Source organism: Pipistrellus kuhlii, unplaced genomic scaffold (genome assembly GCF_014108245.1).
Source record: "Pipistrellus kuhlii isolate mPipKuh1 unplaced genomic scaffold, mPipKuh1.p scaffold_m20_p_56, whole genome shotgun sequence".
Lineage (NCBI taxonomy): Eukaryota > Metazoa > Chordata > Mammalia > Chiroptera > Vespertilionidae > Pipistrellus > Pipistrellus kuhlii.
Genome location: NW_023425558.1, coordinates 1,685,925 through 1,707,486, shown reverse-complemented (window position 1 = coordinate 1,707,486; position 21,562 = coordinate 1,685,925). Strand labels below are relative to the sequence as shown.

At 68.3% G+C, this 21,562-nt stretch overlaps 1 protein-coding gene across 10 annotated transcripts in view; it reads right to left on the bottom strand.

The window, feature by feature from the left end:
- The window catches only part of SHANK2 (SH3 and multiple ankyrin repeat domains 2), a 132,586-nt gene that overhangs the window by 57,103 nt on the left and 53,921 nt on the right, over window positions 1-21,562 (bottom strand). For all 10 annotated transcript variants that reach the window (XM_036416646.2, XM_036416647.2, XM_036416649.2 and 7 more), the window contains one exon: window positions 8,468-8,543. In XM_036416646.2, the coding sequence (XP_036272539.1) occupies window positions 8,468-8,543 (76 nt within the window). The remainder of the gene's footprint in view (window positions 1-8,467; window positions 8,544-21,562) is intronic.

The window sequence follows — 21,562 nt, the reverse complement described above, 5'->3', positions numbered from 1 at the left end:
GATGACTGGGGACCAGCGCTCCCTGCGGAGCTGGGGGGGGGGCGGGGGGGCGGGTCTCCGCCTTCTGCCTGGGAACTGGGGGTGGGGGGAGGGGCTGCCTCCCCCAAACAGCTGATCCTCACAGCAACACATGAGGTTTTTATAATAAAAAGTTATTATTTTTAAAACCCTCACCAGAGGGTATGCTTTTATTGAAGAGAAAGAGAGAGGGGGCGGAGGTAAGGGGGGAGAGAAACATCGATGTGAGAGAGAAACACTGATTGGTTTCCTTCTTTACGCACCCTGACCAGGGATTGAAGCCACAGCTTAGGTGTGTGCCGACTGGAAATCAAACCCCCAACCTTCCAGAGTATGGTCGGCAAACAGCGGCTCTAAAGCCATATGTGGCTCTTTGGCCCCTTGAGTGTGGCTATTGCACAAAATACCACGGCCTGGGCGAGTCTATTTTGAAGAAGTGGCACATTAGAAGAAGTTTAAGTAAAAAACGTGGCTCTCTAAAGAAATTTCAATCGTTGTACTGTTGATATTTGGCTCTGTTGACTAATGAGTTTGCCAACCACTGCTCTAATCAACTGAGCCACCTGGCCAGGGTGAAAAATTGTTATTTTAAATATAAAATATAACATATCCTATACATCATCCTGCTTAAAATACCCCAATGGCTTCTCATCAGAATGGAATATAAAATTCAAATTCCCCACCATGGCTAAGACCCTCCATGATCCGATCTCTCCTAATTCTCCACATTCCATCCATATGGCTGTCTTCTCTCCCTCCCACAGGCTGGCCTCCTCTCTGCTTCAGGGCCTTTGGACAGCCTGTGCTCCCCCCAAAGTTCTGCTCCAGGGCTCCCTGAGCGAGACTGCTGTCGCTGTTCAGGTTCCTAAGGTCACTCCCCCGAGGGGCCTTCCCTACAGCCCAGGCACGCCCTCCCTGCCCTTACTCAGCCCGTACTCCGCCTTAATTCCCTGGTCAGTCACTGCATTTGAAATGGTGATGGTATGCATGCTCCCAGGAAGGCTGAGCCTGCCCACCGTGCCTCTAGACCAACGGTTCTCAACCTTTCTAATGCCTCGACCCTTTAATACAGCTCCTCATGTTGTGGTGACCCTCAACCATAACATTATTTTCATTGCTACTTCATAACTGTTGTGACCATCTTAAGTCCTGGCTCTGGGACCTGGGCAAGCCCTTACCCACGCTGAGCCCTGGTTTGCTGGCTGCAGGAGGAAAGATCAGAACATTCCAGAAGGTGCTTACTGGTGCGTATTGACGCAGCGAATGAAAGTTCGGCCGGGGCTCCTGCAAACCGTCTGTGACGCAGCTGGTGTGACCCCAGACCTGGCCACGGGGGGAGGGCCCCTGGGACAGAGCTTAAAGCCAGGCTGGTCCGGGGCAACCTGCGGGAGGGTGAGCTGTGCCCACAGCCCTGTCCAAACGGATAACCACTCCCTGCCCTTCACGACCCCTTCGGCCCCGCAGCCGGTGTGGACAGAGTTTGTCCAGGGTTACGCGGCTTGGCCAGAGGCAGGGCCAGCTGGTCACCCTTGGCCTTTGACCCTGAGCTGATTGTTCTTTAACACAAAACAGTGGGGCGACAGGGGTTTCCCTGGGGAGCAGGATGGGGCAGGGAGATCTCTCTCCTCGGTCTGGGACCCGCTCGCCACGCTGCGTGGGTGCAGACAGCTCGTCACCAACGGCAGGTCCCAGTCTGGGCTGGGTCGGTGGACGTGACCCACAAGGGGAGCAGGGGCCGCCTCCGCCCGTGGGAACCTGACTGGTGTGGCTGCACCCCCTCCTTTGCCCTCGCCAAGCCTCGGAGACGAGGCTGAGCGGGCTGGGGAGGGCTGCAGGGCTGGCCGGACCCCGCGGTCCCCCAGCAGGCCAGTCTCTGCTCCCATCCCCCTAGGCCACCCCTCCCCCCCCCCCTAGGGGACCTTGCTTCTGTCCCGAGCGCTGATGCTTCGGGAAGAGTCCCTGCACCGGGGGACCATTCACACGCCCCAGAGCAAGAAGGGGGCACGCTTCTGAGGGGAGCCCTCCCGCCCGGGAAAGGGGCGCGCAGGCCCGGGCTTGTCACGGCCGCTCTGTGGAGGCCCAGAGCCCCGTGTCCCAGGCTCCGCGGCCCGCGGCCCGGGCTGTGGCTCCCGGGCGCGGTAAGTGAATGGCGTGGTGTGCGCGGATAAAACTTTATTTTCAGAAGCGGGGCGGGGGGCCTGGATGGGCCGGTGCCCCCGTGTTTAAAGACACGTGACCCGCACAGATGAGGCGCCCGAGCCCCAGCCTCCACGCAAACCGCGGCCAGTCCCGGGGACAAAAGCCGAGACAAGCCCTCCTCCCACCCGGTCACTCCTCATTGTGTCCAGTGCCCGCCCGGCCCGGCGTCTGAGCTCAGAAAAGTCCCAGGGAAACGCATTTAGAAACGGGGTCACCGGTGCGGTGCCCCAGAAAGACGCGGAGGAATGGCGCGGAGCGGCCGCTCCGAAAGACAAAGCCCCCCTCAGCCCACACCCTCCTCCCGCCCTCACCCTCCCCCCTCCCCCTTCACCCTCCTCCCCTCACACCCTCCTCCCACCTCCTCTCACACCCTCCTCCCCCTTCATCCTCCTCTCCTCACACTCTCCTCCCCTCACACTCTCCTCCCCTCACACCCTCCTCCCCCCACACCCTCCTCACTCCACACCCTCCTCCCGCCCTCACCCTCCCCCCTCCCCCTTCAACCTCCTCCCCTCACACCCTCCTCCCGCCCTCCCCCTCCCCCCCTCCCCCCACACCCTCTTCCCACCTCCCCTCACACCCTCCTCCCCTCACACCCTCTTCCCACCTCCCCTCACACCCTCCTCCCCTCACACCCTCCTCACTCCACACACTCCTCCCCTCACACCCCCCTCCCTCCACACCCTCCTCCCCCTTCAACCTCCTCCCCTCACACCCTCCTCCCCCCACCCATGACCGCGCCTCGGTGGGCATGCCGGGCAGCTCCGGCGGGCCGCGCGGAGTTCTGGCTTAATCGGCACCGAGGGCAAATGGCGTCATTATCACCCCGGCCCGGCGCCCAGGGCCGCGAGTGGCCATGAACTGCGCTCTCTGCACCGGGAGGGGACCGAGGGGCTGAGCCTTCCTCAGGAGGAACAGGACGGCCCGGCCGTCCCTCCAGGAGCAGCGAGGGGGGCGGTCTCCGCAGCTCGGAGCCCGGCCCCTGAGCCTGTCTGTGCCAACCTGAAGGCGGGCTGCGGGCTTGGCGGGAGGGGGGCCCCACAGTGGCGGGTGGCGGTCATGCGGGAGGCGCCACCCGCGTCCCGGCGGCTTGGGGAGAGAGAAGGCTCCACGAGCCCTGACTTCAGGAGAAGAAAGCCCACCCCTCTGAGGCGGCGAGTCCCCGCCACCCTAACACGAGGAGACATCTTACAAACTGAGGAATGAAGCCCTGGGAGTGGGGCACCTTTTATAGAGGAAAGTCCCGCCCCAGCTCCTGATTGGTCCATGTTTATGCAAACGAGGAATCCAAATCACACAGTTCAGATTGGCCCAAATAGCACAGTCCTGATTGGTCAGAATCGTGCATGCTGATTGGTTGTTATAGAGCAGCTCTGATTGGTCAGTGTGTATGCAAATAAGGCCATAGCTCATTGGTCAAAAGAAATACCAGGACTCAGACCCCAGGCTCAGGGGTTGAGCATTGACCAATCAGGAACTGGGGCGGGACTTTTCTCTATAAAAGGTGCCCCACTCCCGGGGCTCCCCCAGTTTACAAATGTTCCCTTCGGGGAGTGGGGGCTTGGGGTGGTGGGGACCGGCCCCTCAGAGGGGCCGGCGGTGGGCTTTCTCCGCTTGAAATCAGGGCTCGTGGAATCTGCTCTCTCCCCCAAGCCGCCCAGGACACGGGCTGGCGCCTCCCACGTGACCGCCACCCGCAACTGTGGGGGCCCCTCCTCCCGCCACGCCCACACACCAGACCTCAGGTTGGCACAGGCAGGGTCAGAGGCCGGGCTCCTGAGCTGGGGAGACACCTCCCCCACCCCACCCCCTGCTCCTGGAGGGACGCCCGGACCGTCCTGTTTCTCCTGAGGAAGGCTCAGCCCTGCAGGGTCCCCTCCCCGTGCAGAGCCCCCTTCCTTTCCCCCCAGCCGCTCCCCGCGGTCTGCCCGGTCGCCGGCACAGATGGTCTGCGTTCCCCGGGGCCGAGCCCCGCGGCGCTTGCTGTCCCTCAGGTCCCTGTGCTGGAGCCCCAGTTCCCCCCACGTCCATCCGTCTTCATTAAAGCGCCAGTCCCGCCATAGCCGCCGCCCCAGCCATCCGCCTGGCCTTCCGGGCCGGGGCGGCAGCCGGCTCCCGAGGCTCCGTGACCATTTGTTGTTTCTGGTTTTCCCCAAACAGACATTTTTCTAACCAATCTGTGCTCCCGGCACCATCACCGTCTACACTATATTTATTCCTTCCTTCCTTCCTGCCTGCCTGCCTGCCTGCTGCCTCCGAAAGCTCTTATCTTCAGCGAGATAAGCTGCCTTCCAGCCTGCCCGCGCCGCTGGCTTGAACTCCACGCACCCGCTCTCACCTCATCGCTGGAGCATCTCAGGGTGCCTGGGTTCATGACACCCATTTCGGCTGAGACATGCTCGCTGCCTGCCCTCCCCCTCCATCGAGCAGGACAGTCACAGCCTTGGGCTCAGGAATGTGAGCACCTGCCCTCTTGTCCCTCACAGCCCACTGGGCGGAGGCACTGCCCCTGCCCCCGCTCCACAGACAGAAACTGGGCACAGAGAGGTTCAGGGACTAGGCCAGGGTCACACAGTGGTGCAGCCAGGAGCTGGGCTGTGGCCAGCGGAAGCCCGCCCCTCCCCCAGCATGGGGCAGGCCTGTCAGCAGAGGGAGGGAGGAAGGCCACCGAGCGCCCAGCACCCTCTGTGGGGACAGTGCCTTGTGCCCTGCTGCACAGGGGCCTGGGCCCACCTGCTGTCGCCCATTGGGTGTTGTACCTAGAGGCGGGCAGGGTTGGGCCGAGCTCTGCACCAACCACGGAGCCTCTGGTCTGGGGTGCCAGGCACAGAGGGTAGGCGTCTCACAGCGGGAGGGCCCGCTGGCAACCAGAGGCCTCGGCCTGAGTTCTCCGGGTCTCCCCAGGCCCCTGGCACAGTGTGGGCCTGACGTGGCCCTGGCATGGCCCTGGTGTGGCCAGTTCCCAGCTGGGGAGCGTGAGAAGGCACACAGCTGCCTGAGGTCCGGGGGGCGGGGGTGCTGCCCCGCCCCCCCGAGTTGGCGAGGAGGGCCTTGCTCCAGGCGTGGCCGGCCTGTGCCGTGTGCCGTGCCCGGCCGAGCCTCCTTTCTCTCGGCAGGAAATGCCACCCTCCCGCAGGGCCGCCGTGACTCTCGGCGGGGTATGGAGGGTGCTCCCGCAGGCACAGGAGCCCAGACCTGCCTCCTATCCCCCATCCCGCAGCCTCTGGAGACCACCGGGCCCTCAGCGAGCCCGGAGCTCCGGGCGGGTACGACAGACGCAGCCGACCCACGTCCAAGTCTGAACTCTGTGCCCCGGTCAGACCCGGCGCCGGGAATGCTCCCCCGTGGGTGTCCTGCTGTGGCCACGGACACAGGGTGGCGGCCGGAACACACTCATCTCTCAGCCCTGCCGGTCAGGGTCTCCGGGGCTGACCCGGGTCCCAGGGCCGCCCGCAGGGTCCAGGGCAGCCTGTGCCTGGCCTTCCCCAGCTCCTGGAGCCCCACATTCCGTGGTCTGCGGCCCCTTCCTCCGTCCTCCACCTTCAGCTCAGGTGTCACACACCCCCCCCCCGTCCTGTGATAGCCTGGGCCCCAGGCCCCCCTTCCCATTGGAGGTCAGCGACCCCCTCACTGGTCCCATCTGTGTCCTTAACTCTGGGGCCGAGGGGCACCTTGGCAGGTCCCAGGGACTCGGGACTCGGCATCACGGGACCCACCACCCCATTCGGGTTACCCCTCCTCCGGGAGACGGGGAACGGCTCGTCGTGCAGCTGGGGGTGCTCCCAGGAAGCCTCGCCGATCACGGTGACTCATCCCAGCCCGGCGCGGCCGGAGACGCGGAGGGGGGGAGCGGGTGGCGGGCCGGCGGGCGGGCAGTACCGCGGCGAAGTCACCGCGCCTTCCTCTCGGTCGCCTTCTCCCCTCGGGGGGACAAGGCCACGGCCCTGCCGGTGCCCGCAGTCACCCGGGAACGGCCATGCTGCCACGGCTCCCCAGGCCTTGCCTCTCCTGTTCAGACTCAGAGAGGGGGTGGCGGGGGGAGCAGAAGGCCGCACCCGCACCCCCACAGAACACTGTGGAGGCCCCGCCCGGCGGCCTCCGTGTGAGGTGCGGGGTCCCCGGACTCCGGATCCTTAGACGCAGACGGAGCCCGGCCCCGGAGCTGTCCGCACGCAGGGGAGGCCTGAGGCTCCTTCGCTCCGGCCCCCGACGCCCCGCGGAGGCTGGATGGGGGCGCGTCCCCGCTGACCTGTGGCCCCGGCCTGGCTCCGCAGGGAACGCAGCTCCGGGCCTGGGAGCAGGGAGGGGCTGCCGCCTGCCCGACCCCCTGGCCGTACAGACAGACATGCCCACCTTGGCCTCTGCCACGGCCGCTGGTGAGGGTGCTGGTGGCCGAGTATCGCCCGGCGACAACCCTGGGCCTGGCGCTCAGGGGGGAACGGGGAGCGGGGAGCAGGGCGGGGGCGTGACTGCCCCCCTGGCGAGAGGGGAACGGCCGACGCCTGGGGGACCGCGCGTGAGCCCAGGTCTGTGGAGCGAACGGCCAAGCACCCGGCCGGCCACGGTGGTGAGGACTGATGTGACGGGAGAGGCCTTCAAGGATGCTGTGAGGCGTGTGCGGTGCGATGACAGCGAATAACACGCATCGCCACGCCGGGGCCACAGGCTGCCCACCAGGAGGAGGCCGGCTGTGACTGGCCCAGGCCCTGGGTGGGTGAGGAGGGAGGTCTCCCCTTCTGCCCCCTCCCCCATCACACCCAGGACACGCCGAGTGCCAGGCCGGGCGCAGCTCCCACAGGATTAGCCGTGAGTCTGAACCGCGAGCTCAGAGGGAGGCAGCGAAGCTCATGTGCTGGTTCTCACAGGACACCAGCCCCCGGGGGTGAATGGAGGGTGGACCAGCACATGGAGAGGTGGCTGGGTAATACAGGGACAGATGGGCGGGTGAATGAATGCATGAGTGCATAGAGAGGATGGATGGATGGATGGATGAGTGGATTCTGCTCTAGCTAAGGCAGTGGGCTGGGCTGGGCTGGGCTGCCCCCTGCCCTGCAGTCAGCACCCCCCAGCTGCTCGCTGCCTGTACCCTCAGGGCGGCTGTGTCACCCCGTCCCCCTGCACCTGCCCCCTCAGGGCGGACCTGTCACCCCGTCCCCCTGCACCTGCCCCCTCGGGGCGGACCTGTCACCCCGTCCCCCTGCACCTGCCCCCTCAGGGCGGCCGTGTCACCTGGTTCCCTGCACCTGCCCAGAGCCACACACGCCAGTCCCCCGGTCACCACAGCACGTGGGGGCCACCAGCCACCTCCCTGCCCGCCCTCCATGGCCGCTGCCAAGTTCACTGTCCCGAGAAGGTCCGTTCTGGGCTCTGTACTCTGTCGGCCAGGGTCATGCCGGACTCAGACACACATGTCGCTGAGGGCGGGTGCTGCCTCAGGGCTTCCACGTGTTAATGACACGAGGGAGAGGTCTCAGGAGGGTCACCGGCGTGGTGCTGGGAGGGACGCGAGGCGACTGGCCACGGCTGGACAATGGCCACCGTGCAGTCTTCCTGCCTCATCCACTGTCCCCGCTCGCCCGCAAGGCCACGGTGGTCGCTCCCTCACCACGGCGGGCAGGGCTGACCCCTAGGCTGTCCAAGGCCCACGCTTTCCCATGGACCGGTGGCTGGGCCTGGCCAGGGGTCCCTCTCCTCAGGCCCAGGTCCCGGCCCCGAGCAGGCGGTCAGGACCACGGAGAACAGAGGCACTGGTCTGCCGGGACACAGGGCTGGCGGGACCTTGGAGGTCAACTGGCCCAACCTCCCGGCCAGAGGACACCCTCCCTGCGTGACTCCCTCCCACAGGGGGAGCTCACCGCCTCACCGGACGGCTCTGTCCTGTCCCCGAACACGTCCCACGGCACACGCGGCGGCGGGAGGCCCCTTTGTCCCACAGCCCCACTCCCAGCTGGACCGCCCTCCAAGTAACCATGGCAACGGCTCTCGGCGCTCCCCGGCTCTCGGGCAGCCTCCCTGCCAGAATGGGAGCGGAGTGCGGCTGTGACCACATGCCCAGGGCCCACTGTGCCAGGGCCACGGCGATCACACCTGCCCTGCCTCCCGCAACAAGGCCGGCTGGCCCCTCCGGACACGCCCCTGGGCCCCCCAAAGGGGCGCGGCCGGGCCCCAACGCACAGGCGCAGGGAGACCGCCCTCGGGCAGGTTCTCCGGGGCGGCGGCTCCCCCGGCCCAGCCGGCCGGGCACTCTCACCTGCCGGCGTCGAAGCTGTCGTAGGAGCCCACGGTGTAGTGCCGGAACAGCTTCTTGCTGCGGTCCGCACGCGTGTCTGCACGGGGAAGAGAAACACGCTCAGCGACGTCACGGCCCCGGGCGTGGGGACCGCACCAGGCGGGCCGGGCCTCCCATCCGCCCAACCGACGTCGCCCGAGACCCGCCCTCCCGGGAGGTCGAGGCCTCACTCTGGGGCCCACTTTGCAAATTCGGGGGACGCATATGCACCCCAAGGCACAAGCCTCGGGAGCTCTGTTCCCAAACAGGGCAGAGCCCCAGGGTCCTCGGCGCGAGGGGGCGCCAGGAGGGGGCGCCGCGCAGCGCACAGAGGACTGTCCGGCCCCTCTGGAGGGCGGCTGCCCGGGGCCGAGGAGCCACCAGCCGGTGTTCTCGGCTGCCTCCTGCACGCCCATGGGAGCCGTGATGACTGCCTTTGGGAAAATGCTTATTGTTATTTTCCTGATTGTCATTGCTTTCTCCTGCACACACACACACACACACACACACACACACACGCACACCAAACAGCCGTGATGAACGGCCCTAATTAAGCTCCCTGCTTGCTTCCCTTGCTCAGCGGATTCAGACGTAAATTTCACGGGAAATGATGTGGACGCGGTAATTAGATTTAATAGATAGCTCAGGGCTGCGGGGGAGGGGGGCATGTAGACGCAGATACATGCGTCCTGATGTGCTGTCTCGCTATCTCCCCTCCGTCATAAACCCTCCCAGACAATACCCTTCGAGCCCTGGGATAATACAGAGATGACGTGCTGGCCTCGGGAAAGGGCTGGAAGTCTCTGGAAACCCTGTGACCTCCCTCCTGCCCCCGGCGAAGTCAGCGAAAACACTTTCTGCCCAGCTCCCTGTCTGCCCAGCCTGCAGCTCCCTTTCTGCCCAGCCTGCAGCTGCCTTTGGGGCTTGGGGTGGAGCAGAGGTCCCACCGAGGACTACATTTCCCAGCACCCCTTGCACCCAAGCACAGCCATGTGACTATTTCCCACCAATGGGATGTGAGCATGTTCTATGGGAGGGTGGGGAGGGTCCCTTCTAAGCTTGGCACTGCCAGCTCTACCCTCTAGGCTTCTCCCAGCTCAAAGCCGGACACCAGGCCTGGAAGGGGGGGGCGGGGGCCGGAACCCTCTCGGATCCCTGGCGGAGGCCCAGCCTCTCGCGCTGAGCCGCTGACGTGGGCGGGAACCAGCCTCGTGGCGCTGCGTCGCACGCGCTCTAGGAAGGCGTTGGTTCGGCAGCCAGCACTGCCCAGCGGGCGAGCGGGCCAGGGGCCCGGGCGGGCTGCCACCTGCCTCTCCACCTTTTCCCCATCGCTCCCTGCGGCTCCCATGCTGTGACAGGCGGGTTCCCCGCAGTGACATCATCGCTGCCACGGTCACCGAGGACACGGACCCGCACTCACTCACTGTCCCCCAGTGACGGGGCAGAAACGGCACATCGGGAACCAGCTGGAACGGTAAGACGGGCTGATCCGCGCTGTCCACCGTCGTCGTTTGTTCTGATTCAACAAGGCACGCTCTCGCCCGGCTGGCAGTGATACACGGGGCCTGGGCGCTCCCCTCCCCGTTCGGAGCTGCCTGTGGCCGTGGACACACGACCCTGGTGCAGAACCAGGGCTGCCAGCCCTCGGAAGACACCAGCCTCGGAATGCCCTCCGGCCCTCGAAAACCTCCTGACTGTACGCCGCCCAGGTGGCATTTCCTTTGGCTGCTTCCCCACGGAGTCCCTGCCCTGCTAGCCCCCAGAAGCAGTGGCTGATGGGGGTGCAGAGCAGGCCTCTGTGGGTGACCTGCTGCTCTCCCTGCTGCCGGCAGGATCGGAGTAAACGCTCACACAGGATTCCCTCTGTCTCTGCTGAATTGGCTCGAGGAGTGACGGGCAGCCCGGACCCACGGATTGTCTGGTTACCTTAGGACCGCCGGGGAGAGGGCGCACCCCGGGGAGCGGGCGCACGCAGTCTGCGGGGTCAGCCGCGTCCCCCAGGCCAGCCCCTCTGATTTCTCTCCATTTCACGACGCCCTTCAACCCCACGGAGCAGCCGCTCCGGTCATCCCAGCCTCGTCCTCACCGATGGTTCCTGGGTCTGAGGCCCGGGCCCTGCTGTGCAACATCTGGGCTCTCGCAGGCCGCGGTGGCAGCCCGGGCAGCCCGGACCCACGGATTGTCTGGTTACCTTAAGGCCCCGCTGGCAGTGGGACGGCCAGACCACTGGCCTGGGTGCTGCCCAGGCAATGCCGCACCTGCTGACCGCATGGCCGGGATGAGCACCTCAGCCGGCAGGCAGCTCCCTGGCCCCTGGAGGGTCCGCTGAGGTGCGAGGGGGTGGGGAGAGGAGGGGGGCTGGCCTTGCTCCTCGTTACCAGCCCTGGTGTCCAACTCCTGGTGGGCGGTCGAACTCCTGGAGGACACCAGGGTAAATGCTTGCCGACCTGATCTACAGGATCCGCTGTGCGATCAGCACACCAAGCACAGCACACACCCTCCCGTGGGCGCGGGGCCGGCCCGGCTGCACGCACCGCCCCAGGCTGGGCCCCTGGACCAAAGCACCCCATGTTCCGTGTCCCCCCCACTGGCACCCGGCATCCCGCACACGTTCCATCTTAGTCGTTATCGAGCCCCCGTGCCCCAAAGAAGGGACTGGAAGGAGACTGGGTGGGGACAGGGCCCGGCACCCCAGGGCTGGGGGAGGGCGGAGCCTGGGGATGCTGGCCGTCCAGGGGCTGGGCTGAGGGCCCCGCAGCCACACAGCGGGGCGGAGGGAGCCCTGGGCAGGGCCAGGCCTACGGCGTCTCTGTGGAGCCGCGATGGCCAAGCCCTGGGGGCCAGGTGGGATTGGAGCCCGTGTGTGGGTTCACTGGTGAGCCGCCAGCTCAGGAAGCCAGGAGGGACCGGACCGGCTGTTAGATGCTGTTATTGCTCTTAATTGCTTCTGTTGCTTAAGCCCCAGGGCAGCTCTGTGCTGGTTGTCTAGGGAACCGCTAGGCGCCGGGAGCTGATTGGTGCAGGTCCCAGCTGAGGTCAGAGGTCCCAGGTTCCAGGAGTAAGAGGGTGTGCAGTGACGTGTGCGTGTGCGTGTGCGTGTGCGTGCGTGTGTGTGTGTGTGTGTTTGCGTGCATGTGTATGATTACTAGACAAACCCGTTTCTGAAAGGGGAGTGCTTCTAGGCTCCGCCTGCCCACGGTTCCCAGACCTCAGGATTGTACCAAAACGGTGCTGATCCTCACCGAGGGCACTTTTCCATCGGTTTTTAGAGAGGGAGGAAGAGAGAAAGGAATGGAGAGGGAGGGAGGGGGTTGGGGGAGAGAGACAGAGAGAAACATCAATCTGTTGCCTTCTGTACCCACACAGGCAGGAGACTGAACCGGAAACCTGGGCACGTGCCCTGACGAGGAATCGAATCGTGACCTCCTGGCTCGCAGGTCGACGCCCAGCCACTGAGCCGCACCAGCCGGGCTGCCCCCCAGAGCTGTAAGTCCTCCTCTCCCGGAAGCAGTCACAGGCCGGGATCCGAGGCCCTGGGACCTCCGCCCCCGCTGCTCCTCCGGGTGGCGGGCTTGCTCCCAGCGGCCCTGGGCCGGGCGGTCTGTGCTGACGGCCGGAGCCCTCGCCGGCCTGTCCTGGCTTTCTGGGGCAGGAGGCGCAGAGGCGGAGCGCCTGGGTGTTCTCACCGGGAGCCGAGCTCGTGGGCTCATCTGAAGGCCCAGCGACGGCTCTGGGAGGGGGACCCCGTCACACTGCTGGCGGGCCTCACAGCCCCTGGGGCCCCTCACGGGAGGGTATTTCCCATTGGCTTTTAGAGAGCGTGGAAGGACGGAGGAGGGGGAGAGAGGAACGTCGATGAGAGACACAGGGACTGGCCCGCCTGGGGCCAGGGATCCCAGGTCCGTGCCCTTGGCCAGGGATGGAACCTTAGACCCCTCAGCCTGCAGCCGGCGGTCTAACCACTGAGCAACCGGCCAGATCCCTTGCCTCTCTCACTCCTGACCCCAAAGGGGCAGAGATCAAGGAGGACGCCTGGCAGGGGGGCGGGGGGCGGGGCGGAGGGGTCCCCTCAGGCTCTGCGATCTGGTGGGTTTAAGTCACAGGCCTCATGCTGGCCCGTTCCCCCCGCAACACAGAATGAGAACCCCAAGGAGGAAAGAGCCAGCGAGGAGATGCAGACAGAAATAACTCGTCTTTTTTAAAACCAAGGATGCGACGGCTCCCTGCAAAGAGGAGGGGCAGGCGGAACTCGGGGAGAAGCGGGCGGGGGGAGGGGGAAGGGAGGGGGGAAGGGAGGGGGGAGGGGAGGGGCGCACACAGACAGGCCGCCCGGCCCTGGTCCGTGGGGCTGGGTGGCAGGACCCGGGGCCGTTGGGCTGGGGACGGTGGGCTCACTGTCACCTCCACCCTAGTCCGCAGACAGGGGGCCCCGGGGGCGACCAGGGCCTGGGGGGGCGGCCAGGGGCACACAGTGTGATGGGAAGCGTGTCGCCGCTCCACGGGCACCACCTTGTCCGCTGTGCGTGGGCTACAGGGCCGCCTGGGCGCTGGGCCCGGCCTCGCGGGGGGAGGGGGAGGAGAGGGGAGGGAAGGGAGAGGAGGGGAGGAGTGGGGGAGGGGAGGGGAAGGGAGGGGAGGAGAGGGGAAGGGAGAGGAGGAGATGGGTGAACCAGGAACCCATCTCTTTTCTTTCTTTTCTATTAGTCCTCACACGGGGGGGGGGGGGGGGGGAGAGGGAGAGAGGGAAACATCGATGTGAGAGAGACACCACGACCAGCTGCCTCCCACACATACCCCAACGGGGGCCGGGAATCGAACCCGCGACCCTTCGGGGGCCAGAGCTGACGCTCTAACACTGAGCCAGCAGCCAGGGCCCGGCTCTCAGTGGCCAGACGGCTTCCCGGCGCCGGGCGCGGGCGGAGGTGTCGTTTCCCGGCCGCTGTCACGGACACCGCTCCCCGAGGGGCCTGACACCCTCACGCCTCTGCCCCTGGGACCGCACACCCGGGCTCCCGGCTCCCGTGGGGGCAGGGCTGGTGCCGCCGGCCCCACAGCCCCCTGCCGAGTCCTGTCCCTTCACTGGTCTGACTCCCCTCCGCTGAGAGGGCCTCTGGGCCACACGGGGCCCTCCTGCGTGACCCAGCGTCACTCCCCACCCTTTCATCTTTTTACAACATACTCGTATGGCTTCAGAGAGAGGGAGGGCGAGGGAGAGAGCTCGAAACACCAGAGAGAATCATCCACCGGCTGCCTCCTGCACGCCCCCTAGTGGCGGTTAAGCCCGAAACCTGGGCACGTGCCCCGACGGGGACTCGAACCCTGACCCCCGTTCGTAGGTTCACACTTAGCCACTGAGCCTTGCCGGCCGCGATGCCTCCCTGTCCTGCCGACGGGAATTGACAGGTGACACTGCCTCCACAGTGACCCTCCGGCCCTCGGCCCCGCACCGGACACCTCCACAGCCAGGGGTCAGGGCGGGCATCTCGGGCACCAGGTCCAGAGAGGACACTTGCGTGGGCAGCAGGTGGGCAAGGTCGCTGGGAAGCCTTCATCCCGGCGAGGAGGACCGGGAGCTGCTTTCAGCTCAGACAGCGGGGCCCCGCCCAGGAGGCACAGGGGCTTCTGGGAAATTCCCGGCCCTGGCTCAGGGAGCAGGGCCGCCGTGCCCTGCCGGCTCCCGCCCACGTTCCCTTTAAGGGACAGGTTTCAGAGAGGGCGGTTCCCGGAGACGGTGCCTCACGCTGGGACCCCGAGAATCCGGGTACGGGACCCGCGGGCTGGCAGGCCGCAGAGTGAGGGCCACCTGGGACCGGGCGCTGGCCACGTCACCCTGAGGGGCCCGCCTCACCTCGGCTCTCACCCGCGCCCTGTCTCTCCGTCCTCCAGCAGGCACTCCTGCAGCCAGTGCTCGGGGAGGGGTCCCCAGCCCCGTTTGCTCCTCCCTCGCCGACAGTGGGGTCCCCAGCCCCATTTGCTCCTCCCTCGCCGACAGTGGGGTCCCCAACCCCATTTGCTCCTCCCTCGCCAACAGTGGGGTCCCCAGCCCCATTTGCTCCTCCCTCGCCAACAGTGGGGTCCCCAACCCTGTTTGCCCTCCGTCTCCCCGATGGTGGGGTCCCCCTCGTGGCTGCACAGTGAGCAGGGCCCCGGGTCTGAGCTGTTCCTACTCCCGTGAGAGGCACCCTTTGTCAGCAACACCAGCCCGGCCACCAGGGGGAGCCCCCTGCCCGTCCCTGTTGGAGTTGCCTGGGCTGCAGAGCAGGGAGGCTGTCCAGGCCGCCAAGGCCCCTTTCCAGGAGGCCCCTCCCCTCTCCGTCCAGGGGGACCTCAGTGGCCGGGGAGCCAGGCTCCCCCCAGGCCCAGAGCTCGGGGCTGGGTGACCGTGTGGGGCAGGGGCAGGGGCAGGATCCCGAAGAGGCCAACCTGGCCCTGCCCCCAGCCCCCAGCCGGGCCCCTTCTCTGGCAGCACCCACACCCTCGAGCTGACCCCGAGGGCCTGTCTCAGTCCCACTGCCGCCTCTTTCCCTGGCCCAGGGCCCCGCACACCGAGGGGACCGGAGCCCGTGTGCCGTGCGGCCCAGCCCCTGCCTCGGCCTTCGGAAGCCCCGCCGCAGGCAGGCGGACAGTATCACCCGACCCGGGGCAGGAACTGACAGAGGGCGGAGGGCAGAGGGCAGAGGGCGGAGGGCAGAGGGCAGAGGGCGGGCAGGAGGGCGGGCAGGAGGGCGGGCAGGAGGGCGGGCAGGAGGGCGGAGGGCAGAGGGCGGGCAGGAGGGCGGAGGGCAGAGGGCGGGCAGGAGGGCGGGCAGGAGGGCGGAGGGCGGGCAGGAGGGCGGAGGGCGGGCAGGAGGGCGGAGGGCGGGCAGGAGGGCGGAGGGCGGAGGGCGGGCAGGAGGGCGGAGGGCGGAGGGCGGAGGGCGGAGGGCGGAGGGCGGAGGGCGGAGGGCGGAGGGCGGAGGGCGGAGGGCGGAGGGCGCAGGGCGGAGGGCGGAGGGCGGAGGGCGGAGGGCGGAGGGCGGAGGGCGGAGGGCGGAGGGCGGAGGGCGGAGGGCAGGAGGGCGGAGGGCGGGCGGCAGGAGGGCGGAGGGCAGGAGGGCGGAGGGCGGGCAGGAGGGCGGAGGGCGGAGGGCGGAGGGCGGGCAGGAGCGCGGAGGGCGGAGGGCGGGCAGGAGGGCGGAGGGCGGAGGGCGGGCAGGAGGGCGGAGGGCGGAGGGCGGAGGGCGGGCAGGAGGGCGGAGGGCGGAGGGCGGGCAGGAGGGCGGAGGGCGGGCAGGAGGGCGGAGGGCGGAGGGCGGGCAGGAGGGCGGAGGGCAGAGGGCGGGCAGGAGGGCGGAGAGCAGAGGGCGGAGGGCGGAGGGCGGAGGGCGGAGGGCGGAGGGCAGAGGGCGGAGGGCAGAGGGCAGAGGGCGGGCAGGAGCGCGGAGGGCAGAGGGCCCTGTGGAGGGTGTCCAGTCCTCTCTGAGGTCACTGGCAGCCCTGGCTTAGGGGGTGGAACAGGGAGGGGCTTGTGAGTCAAGGACACGCCCCAATGGTGTGGGAGACCCAGCGAGGCTGGGGGTCCAGCACTCACATCCGGGGCTGACACCCAGCACAGAGCTGGGGCCTCCAGGGGCACCCAGGGGGCTGGGGTGGCAGGTGGGTCCCAGGGGCACAAACAGGTCCCAGAAGGACTCTCCTGGGCCACCGGGTCCCCGGTCACCTCACTTCACAGCTCCGTGTCCCCCTCACCCCGCACAGCGACCTCTCCTCTGACCCTCCCCTCCTCCTCCCCCCGTCCAGCTGCCGCCTCCTGCCCCCGCCCCCCTGAGGCAGGGCGAGGCTGCCAAGGACCCGCTCTCCACGGTGGAGGAAGCAGCGTGAACTGGAAATGCACACAGCATCTCCTGCTCAGCCGGTCACACCCTGGACGCACAGGGCCGGGCCCCTGCCTGCTCCCGCGGCCGGACAGACACACAGCCACCGACAGCACCCTGGCCACGGAGACGCGGACAGACTGGCCCGCCCTCCCGGGAACGGCTCAGCAGCCGCGGGCGGGAGGGGGTCCTGCCAGCCCACCCCTGCCACCCTGCGGGCAGAGCTGCTGTGCAAATGACGGGCTTTGTGGGGAAGCCGACCGGCCAGAGCCAGCAACTCCACACCGGCGCCCGCCGCCCGCACTGCCTCCCGCCCGCCGCCGCCCCTCGCCCACCGCCCGCCGCCTGCCGCCCGCCGGGAACAAAGGCTCACCGCGCGCGGGGGAGGACGCACCTCGGAAGTGAACTTTCTTCCTGAGCCGGGACTGCTCGGCCATCGTCCCCGGGGCGTGGGCATCTCAGTGCGGCCGGCGGCCCGGCTCGGCGGGCGCCCCGAGCGGACAGCCGTCCCGGGGCCAGGGGGCCGGCCGCTGCCCCGCCCATCCACCGGCAGCGCGGCCGCCCCTCCGCCGGCCGGGTTCAGGCCGCGGGGGCGGGGGCGGGCGCGGCGGGCGACCCGGGGTTCCCGCACAAGTTGAGAGCTCCCCGCCCCAGCCGCATCCTTCCCTCTGCACCAGCGGCCGCGAGCCCGGTTTGCCCTAGCGCCGGTTTCCATGGCGATGCATCAGTCACGTCTAAATCAGTGCGGGGAAGGACGCCGAGCGGCGCTACCCGCTCCGAGCGGGGCGTGATTCACCCGCTGGCGGGGGCCGTGCGCCAGGTGCCCGCTTCCCGCCCGCTCCTCCGGCCGCGGCCTCAGGCCCCCCGGACTGCACGGCCCCGGAGCCGCCACCGGGAGGGGGTGTCCGGCCAGGGTCTCCCTGACTGTCACCATGGAGACGCGTCCCTGGAGGAGCAGGGAGGCTGGGCACTTGGGGGGCGATTCCGGGCCCTGAGTTGAGGGCTGTGGGGAGCGTCTGCAGCTGTGTGTGTGTGGGGGGGGGGCCTCCGTCTGGGATAGGGGCTGAGGTCCCCCGCCCGGTCCCTCCCCGCCCCGCCCTCCCCACCCGGTCCCTCCCGGCCCCATCCCTCCCCGCCCGGTCCCTCCCCGCCCGGTCCCTCCCGCCCCGTCCCTCCCCGCCCGGTCCCTCCCTGCCCCGTCCTGCCCAGCCCCGCCCTCCCCGCCTGGTCCCTCCCCGCCCCGTCCCTCCATCGCCGGGTCCCTCCCCGCCCCGCCCCGCCCTCCCCGCCCGGTCCCTCCCCGCCCCGTCCGTCCCCGCCGGATCCCTCCCCGCCCCGTCCCTCCCCGCCCGGTCCCTCCCGCCCCGTCCCTCCCCGCCCGGTCCCTCCCCGCCCCGTCCCGTCCCTCCGTCGCCGGGTCCCTCCCCTCCCAGTCCCTCCCGCCCCGTCCCTCCCCGCCCGGTCCCTCCCCGCCCGGTCCGTCCCTCCCCACCGGGTCCTGCGGGAGAAGGGTTGCAGCAGCTGGTGGGGCAGGAGCTCTCCTTCCTTTTTGTCATTTGTCCTCACTTTCTTTTCTTTTTTAAAAATTTAATTTATTTTTTAGCTCAGCATGACACTCGAGTCCACACCGCCTGGGCCCCCACCACACCCTCCACATCCCGGGCCAGGCCACCCGCGGTCAGTCACCTGAGGCCAGGTCACCTGAGGTTGGTCACCCCCGGTCGGTCACCCCTGGTCCGTCACCTGATGTCAGGTCACCCCGGTCAGTCACCCCTGGTCCGTCACCTGATGTCGGGTCACCTGAGGTCGGTCACCCCCGGTCGGTCACCCCTGGTCCGTCACCTGAGGTCGGGTCACCTGAGGTCAGGTCACCCCCGGTCAGTCACCCCTGGTCCGTCACCTGAGGTCGGGTCACCTGAGGTCAGGTCACCCCCGGTCAGTCACCCCCAGTCGGTCACCTGAGGTCGGGTCACCTGAGGTCGGTCACCCCCGGTCGATCACCCCCGGTCAGTCACCTGAGGTCGGGTCGCGTAGGGCGGCTCCGGTCCTGGCTCCGGCAGGAGTGGGGGAGCCCCCGCGGACCGGCTGGGTCTGGGACAGACGCCTCTCCCCGCCCCTGCGCTCCTGAGGCCCAGACTGACGTTGGAGGGGGTGGCCGGCCTCCACCCCAGGGAGGCCATTGGCGGAGAAGCCCTGGGAACCGCAGTGAAGAGGGAACTGGCGGCTGGAGGGCTCAGCGCCCAGGAAGCTCAGGACGCATTTGGAACGGGGTTCGAGGCCGATGCCGGGCCCTTCAGGGGACTCCGAGGCGGGAGTGCGGCGCGAGGGGAGGGGGTCCCCGTGGGAGCCTGAGCGAGTGATGTGTCCCCATCGCATCGTGGGGCTCCGCAGCGGCTCCCTCGCTCAGCGATCACTTCGCGGCTTGGCGCCCGGGCCTCGCAGCGGGTCTGGTCTGGAGAGGGAGATGTCCCTCCAGCCGGCGGGCTGGCCCAGGGCGCGTGGTGGGATTTGCTCAGCTCCTCCGCTGGACGGGGCCCTCCCCGTGCACTCACCCAGCCGACCGTGGCAGCCTCGTCGCCCCCGCTGGGCACTGGGCACAGAGCAGGGCAATGGCAGGGCTCGGAGGAACCCTCCATGGGAACCGCAGCCTCGGCCATCGGGGGCAGCGAGGCTGGGCTCCTCGGCTTGAGGGCAGAGAAAATGTCCTTTCTAACCATTTTAATTTTAGAAGGTATATTTTTTATTGAAGTCAGAGAGGAAGGGAGAGGGAGAGAGAGAAACATCAGTGACGAGAGAGATGCGAGAATCGGCTGCCTCCTGCACGCCGCTCACTAGGAATCGAGCCCACAACCGGAATCGAACCCTGACCTCCACAGTGGCGGTGGCAGAGGGTGTGAATGTCCTGGGTGTCCGGAGGGTGTGCTTTCAAAGGGCACCTCCCCGGCATTGGATTTCACCCCCATCGAGGGTCATAAACAACGTGCGTGTGCCAGAGGGTCATGGGGAGCGAGAGAGCGAGAGCGAGAGCGAGAGCGAGAGCGAGAAAGAGAGAGAGAGAGAGCGAGAGCGAGAGAGAGACCATGTGAGAAACATCCATCGGTGCCTCCCACACACCCCGACCAGGGGTCAAACCGGCAGCCTCCTGCTGGGGGACGAGGCTCCAAACCCTGAGCCCCCCGAGGCCTGAGCCCCCCCACAGGGCTGAGCCCCCAGGTTTAGGCTCCCCTGGACACCACTTTCCCCAACTCTCCACTGAGACCGCCCGCCGCTCCCCGCAGGGCACCCCCGGGGCGGGGTGAGGGGCGGGATGCGGTCTCTGCCGCCCGGCCCGCTTCCTCCGGACGCACGGACACACGGACACACGGACACACGGTGCTGGTGCTGGGCCCTGTGCCCCGGCCTGGCGCCGGGAGCCGGGAGCCGCCCTCGAATGCCTGTCTCACAGCCTCCGCTCAAACCCACGGCCTCGAGATCAGAACGGAGCGGTGCTTCCTGGGCCCACGGCCTCCGGACCCCATGCTCCCCGGACCCCATGACCCCGTGACCCCGGACCCCGTGCTCCCCAGACCCCATGACCCGTGACCCCGGACCCCGTGACCCCGGACCCCATGACCCGGACCACGTGACCCAGGACCTTGTGACCCCGGACCCCGTGCTCCCCAGACCCCATGAACTGTGACCCCGGACCTTGTGACCCCGGACCCTGTGCTCCCCGGACCCCGTGACCCCGGACCCCGTGCTCCCCAGACCCCATGAACCGTGACCCCGGACCTTGTGACCCCGGACCCCGTGCTCCCCGGACCCCGTGACCCCGGACCACATGACCCCGGACCCCGTGCTCCCCGGACCCCGTGCTCCCCGCCCCTCACAATCCTCGCCTGGAGCTCCTCGTCCTGATACAGGAGCCGGGCAGCTCGGCCTTGGCACCCGCTACTGTGCCTGCAACGCCCCAGATTTCCTTTGAGCTCAATGTCTGGCCTGAGCCACTGAGCCACTGTCCGGCCACGTGACATGCAGCCCGCCCCTCCCCTTGCGCGCCCCACACAGCGGCACCCCCCACGGCGACCCCATGACCCGGCCCTGCCACAGCCCGCCCTCCCCCGGCGCCCCCCCCACACAGCGGCATCCCCCCACAGTGACCCTGTGACCCGGCCCTGCCACAGCCCGCCCCTCCCCCTGGAGCCCCCCACACACAGCGGCACCCCCCACGGTGACCCCGTGACCCGGCCCTGCCACAGCCCGCCCTCCCCCGGCACCCCCCACACAGCGGCATCCCCCCACGGTGACCCCGTGACCCGGCCCTGCCACAGTCCGCCCTCCCCCTGGAGCCCCCCACACAGCGGCACCCCCCATGGTGACCCCGTGACCCGGCCCTGCCACAGCCCGCCCTCCCCCTGGAGCCCCACACACAGCGGCACCCCCCACGGTGACCCCGTGACCCGGCCCTGCCACAGTCCGCCCTCCCCCTGGAGCCCCACACGGCAGCATCCCCCCCATCCCCCCCAGGTGCCAGGTCACAGTGGCCCCGGCTCCCTGTGCCCCGCCACTGCCACAGCCCGCCCCGAACATCACATCTTCGCTGAATGAGGGAAGGAGCCGCTCTGCCTGTCAGAAGCCACGGAGATGACTCAGCCGTCGAGGGCACAGTGGGAGCAGATCGCACAGAGCGGCGGGTGGCGGGAGGCGTGGGGGGAGGGGCGCTCCGGGCGGGGCCTTGCAGGCTGAGTAGGAGTTCCACAGGGAAAGCATCGCAGGCGGGAGGGAGGGAGGCCCCGGGGAAGTGCTGGGCGTGAGAGGGCATGGGCCACAGGGCGGAGCCAGGCTGGTTAGGGCTGCATTGGGCCTCGGCCCGGCCCTGAGCGCTGGGTCCTACCTGGGGACCAGGATGTGGGAGATCTATCCTCTCCCGAAGCTTCCGGTCATTCGAGGCAGAGCTGGGCCTGGAACAAGGCGGGGGCGGGGGCACCCGGCTCCGGGGAGCGGCAGCTGTGGGCTCGGGACAGGGGCCGCACACCAGGGCTGCCCGCTTCTCAGTGACGTTTAGGGGACGTCCGTGCCCCCCCTCCGCCCCCGCAGACTGCCCGCGGCTGCCTTCATTACAGCGCGACGCGAGCGGAGGGGTGGCTGCGGGCACGGGGCCCCTCAGGAGAGGGGGGGGCCGGGCCTGGACGGAGCTGAGGTTGGTGGAAGTTCGGGGGCCAGGGGAGCGGGTCCTGCGTGGACT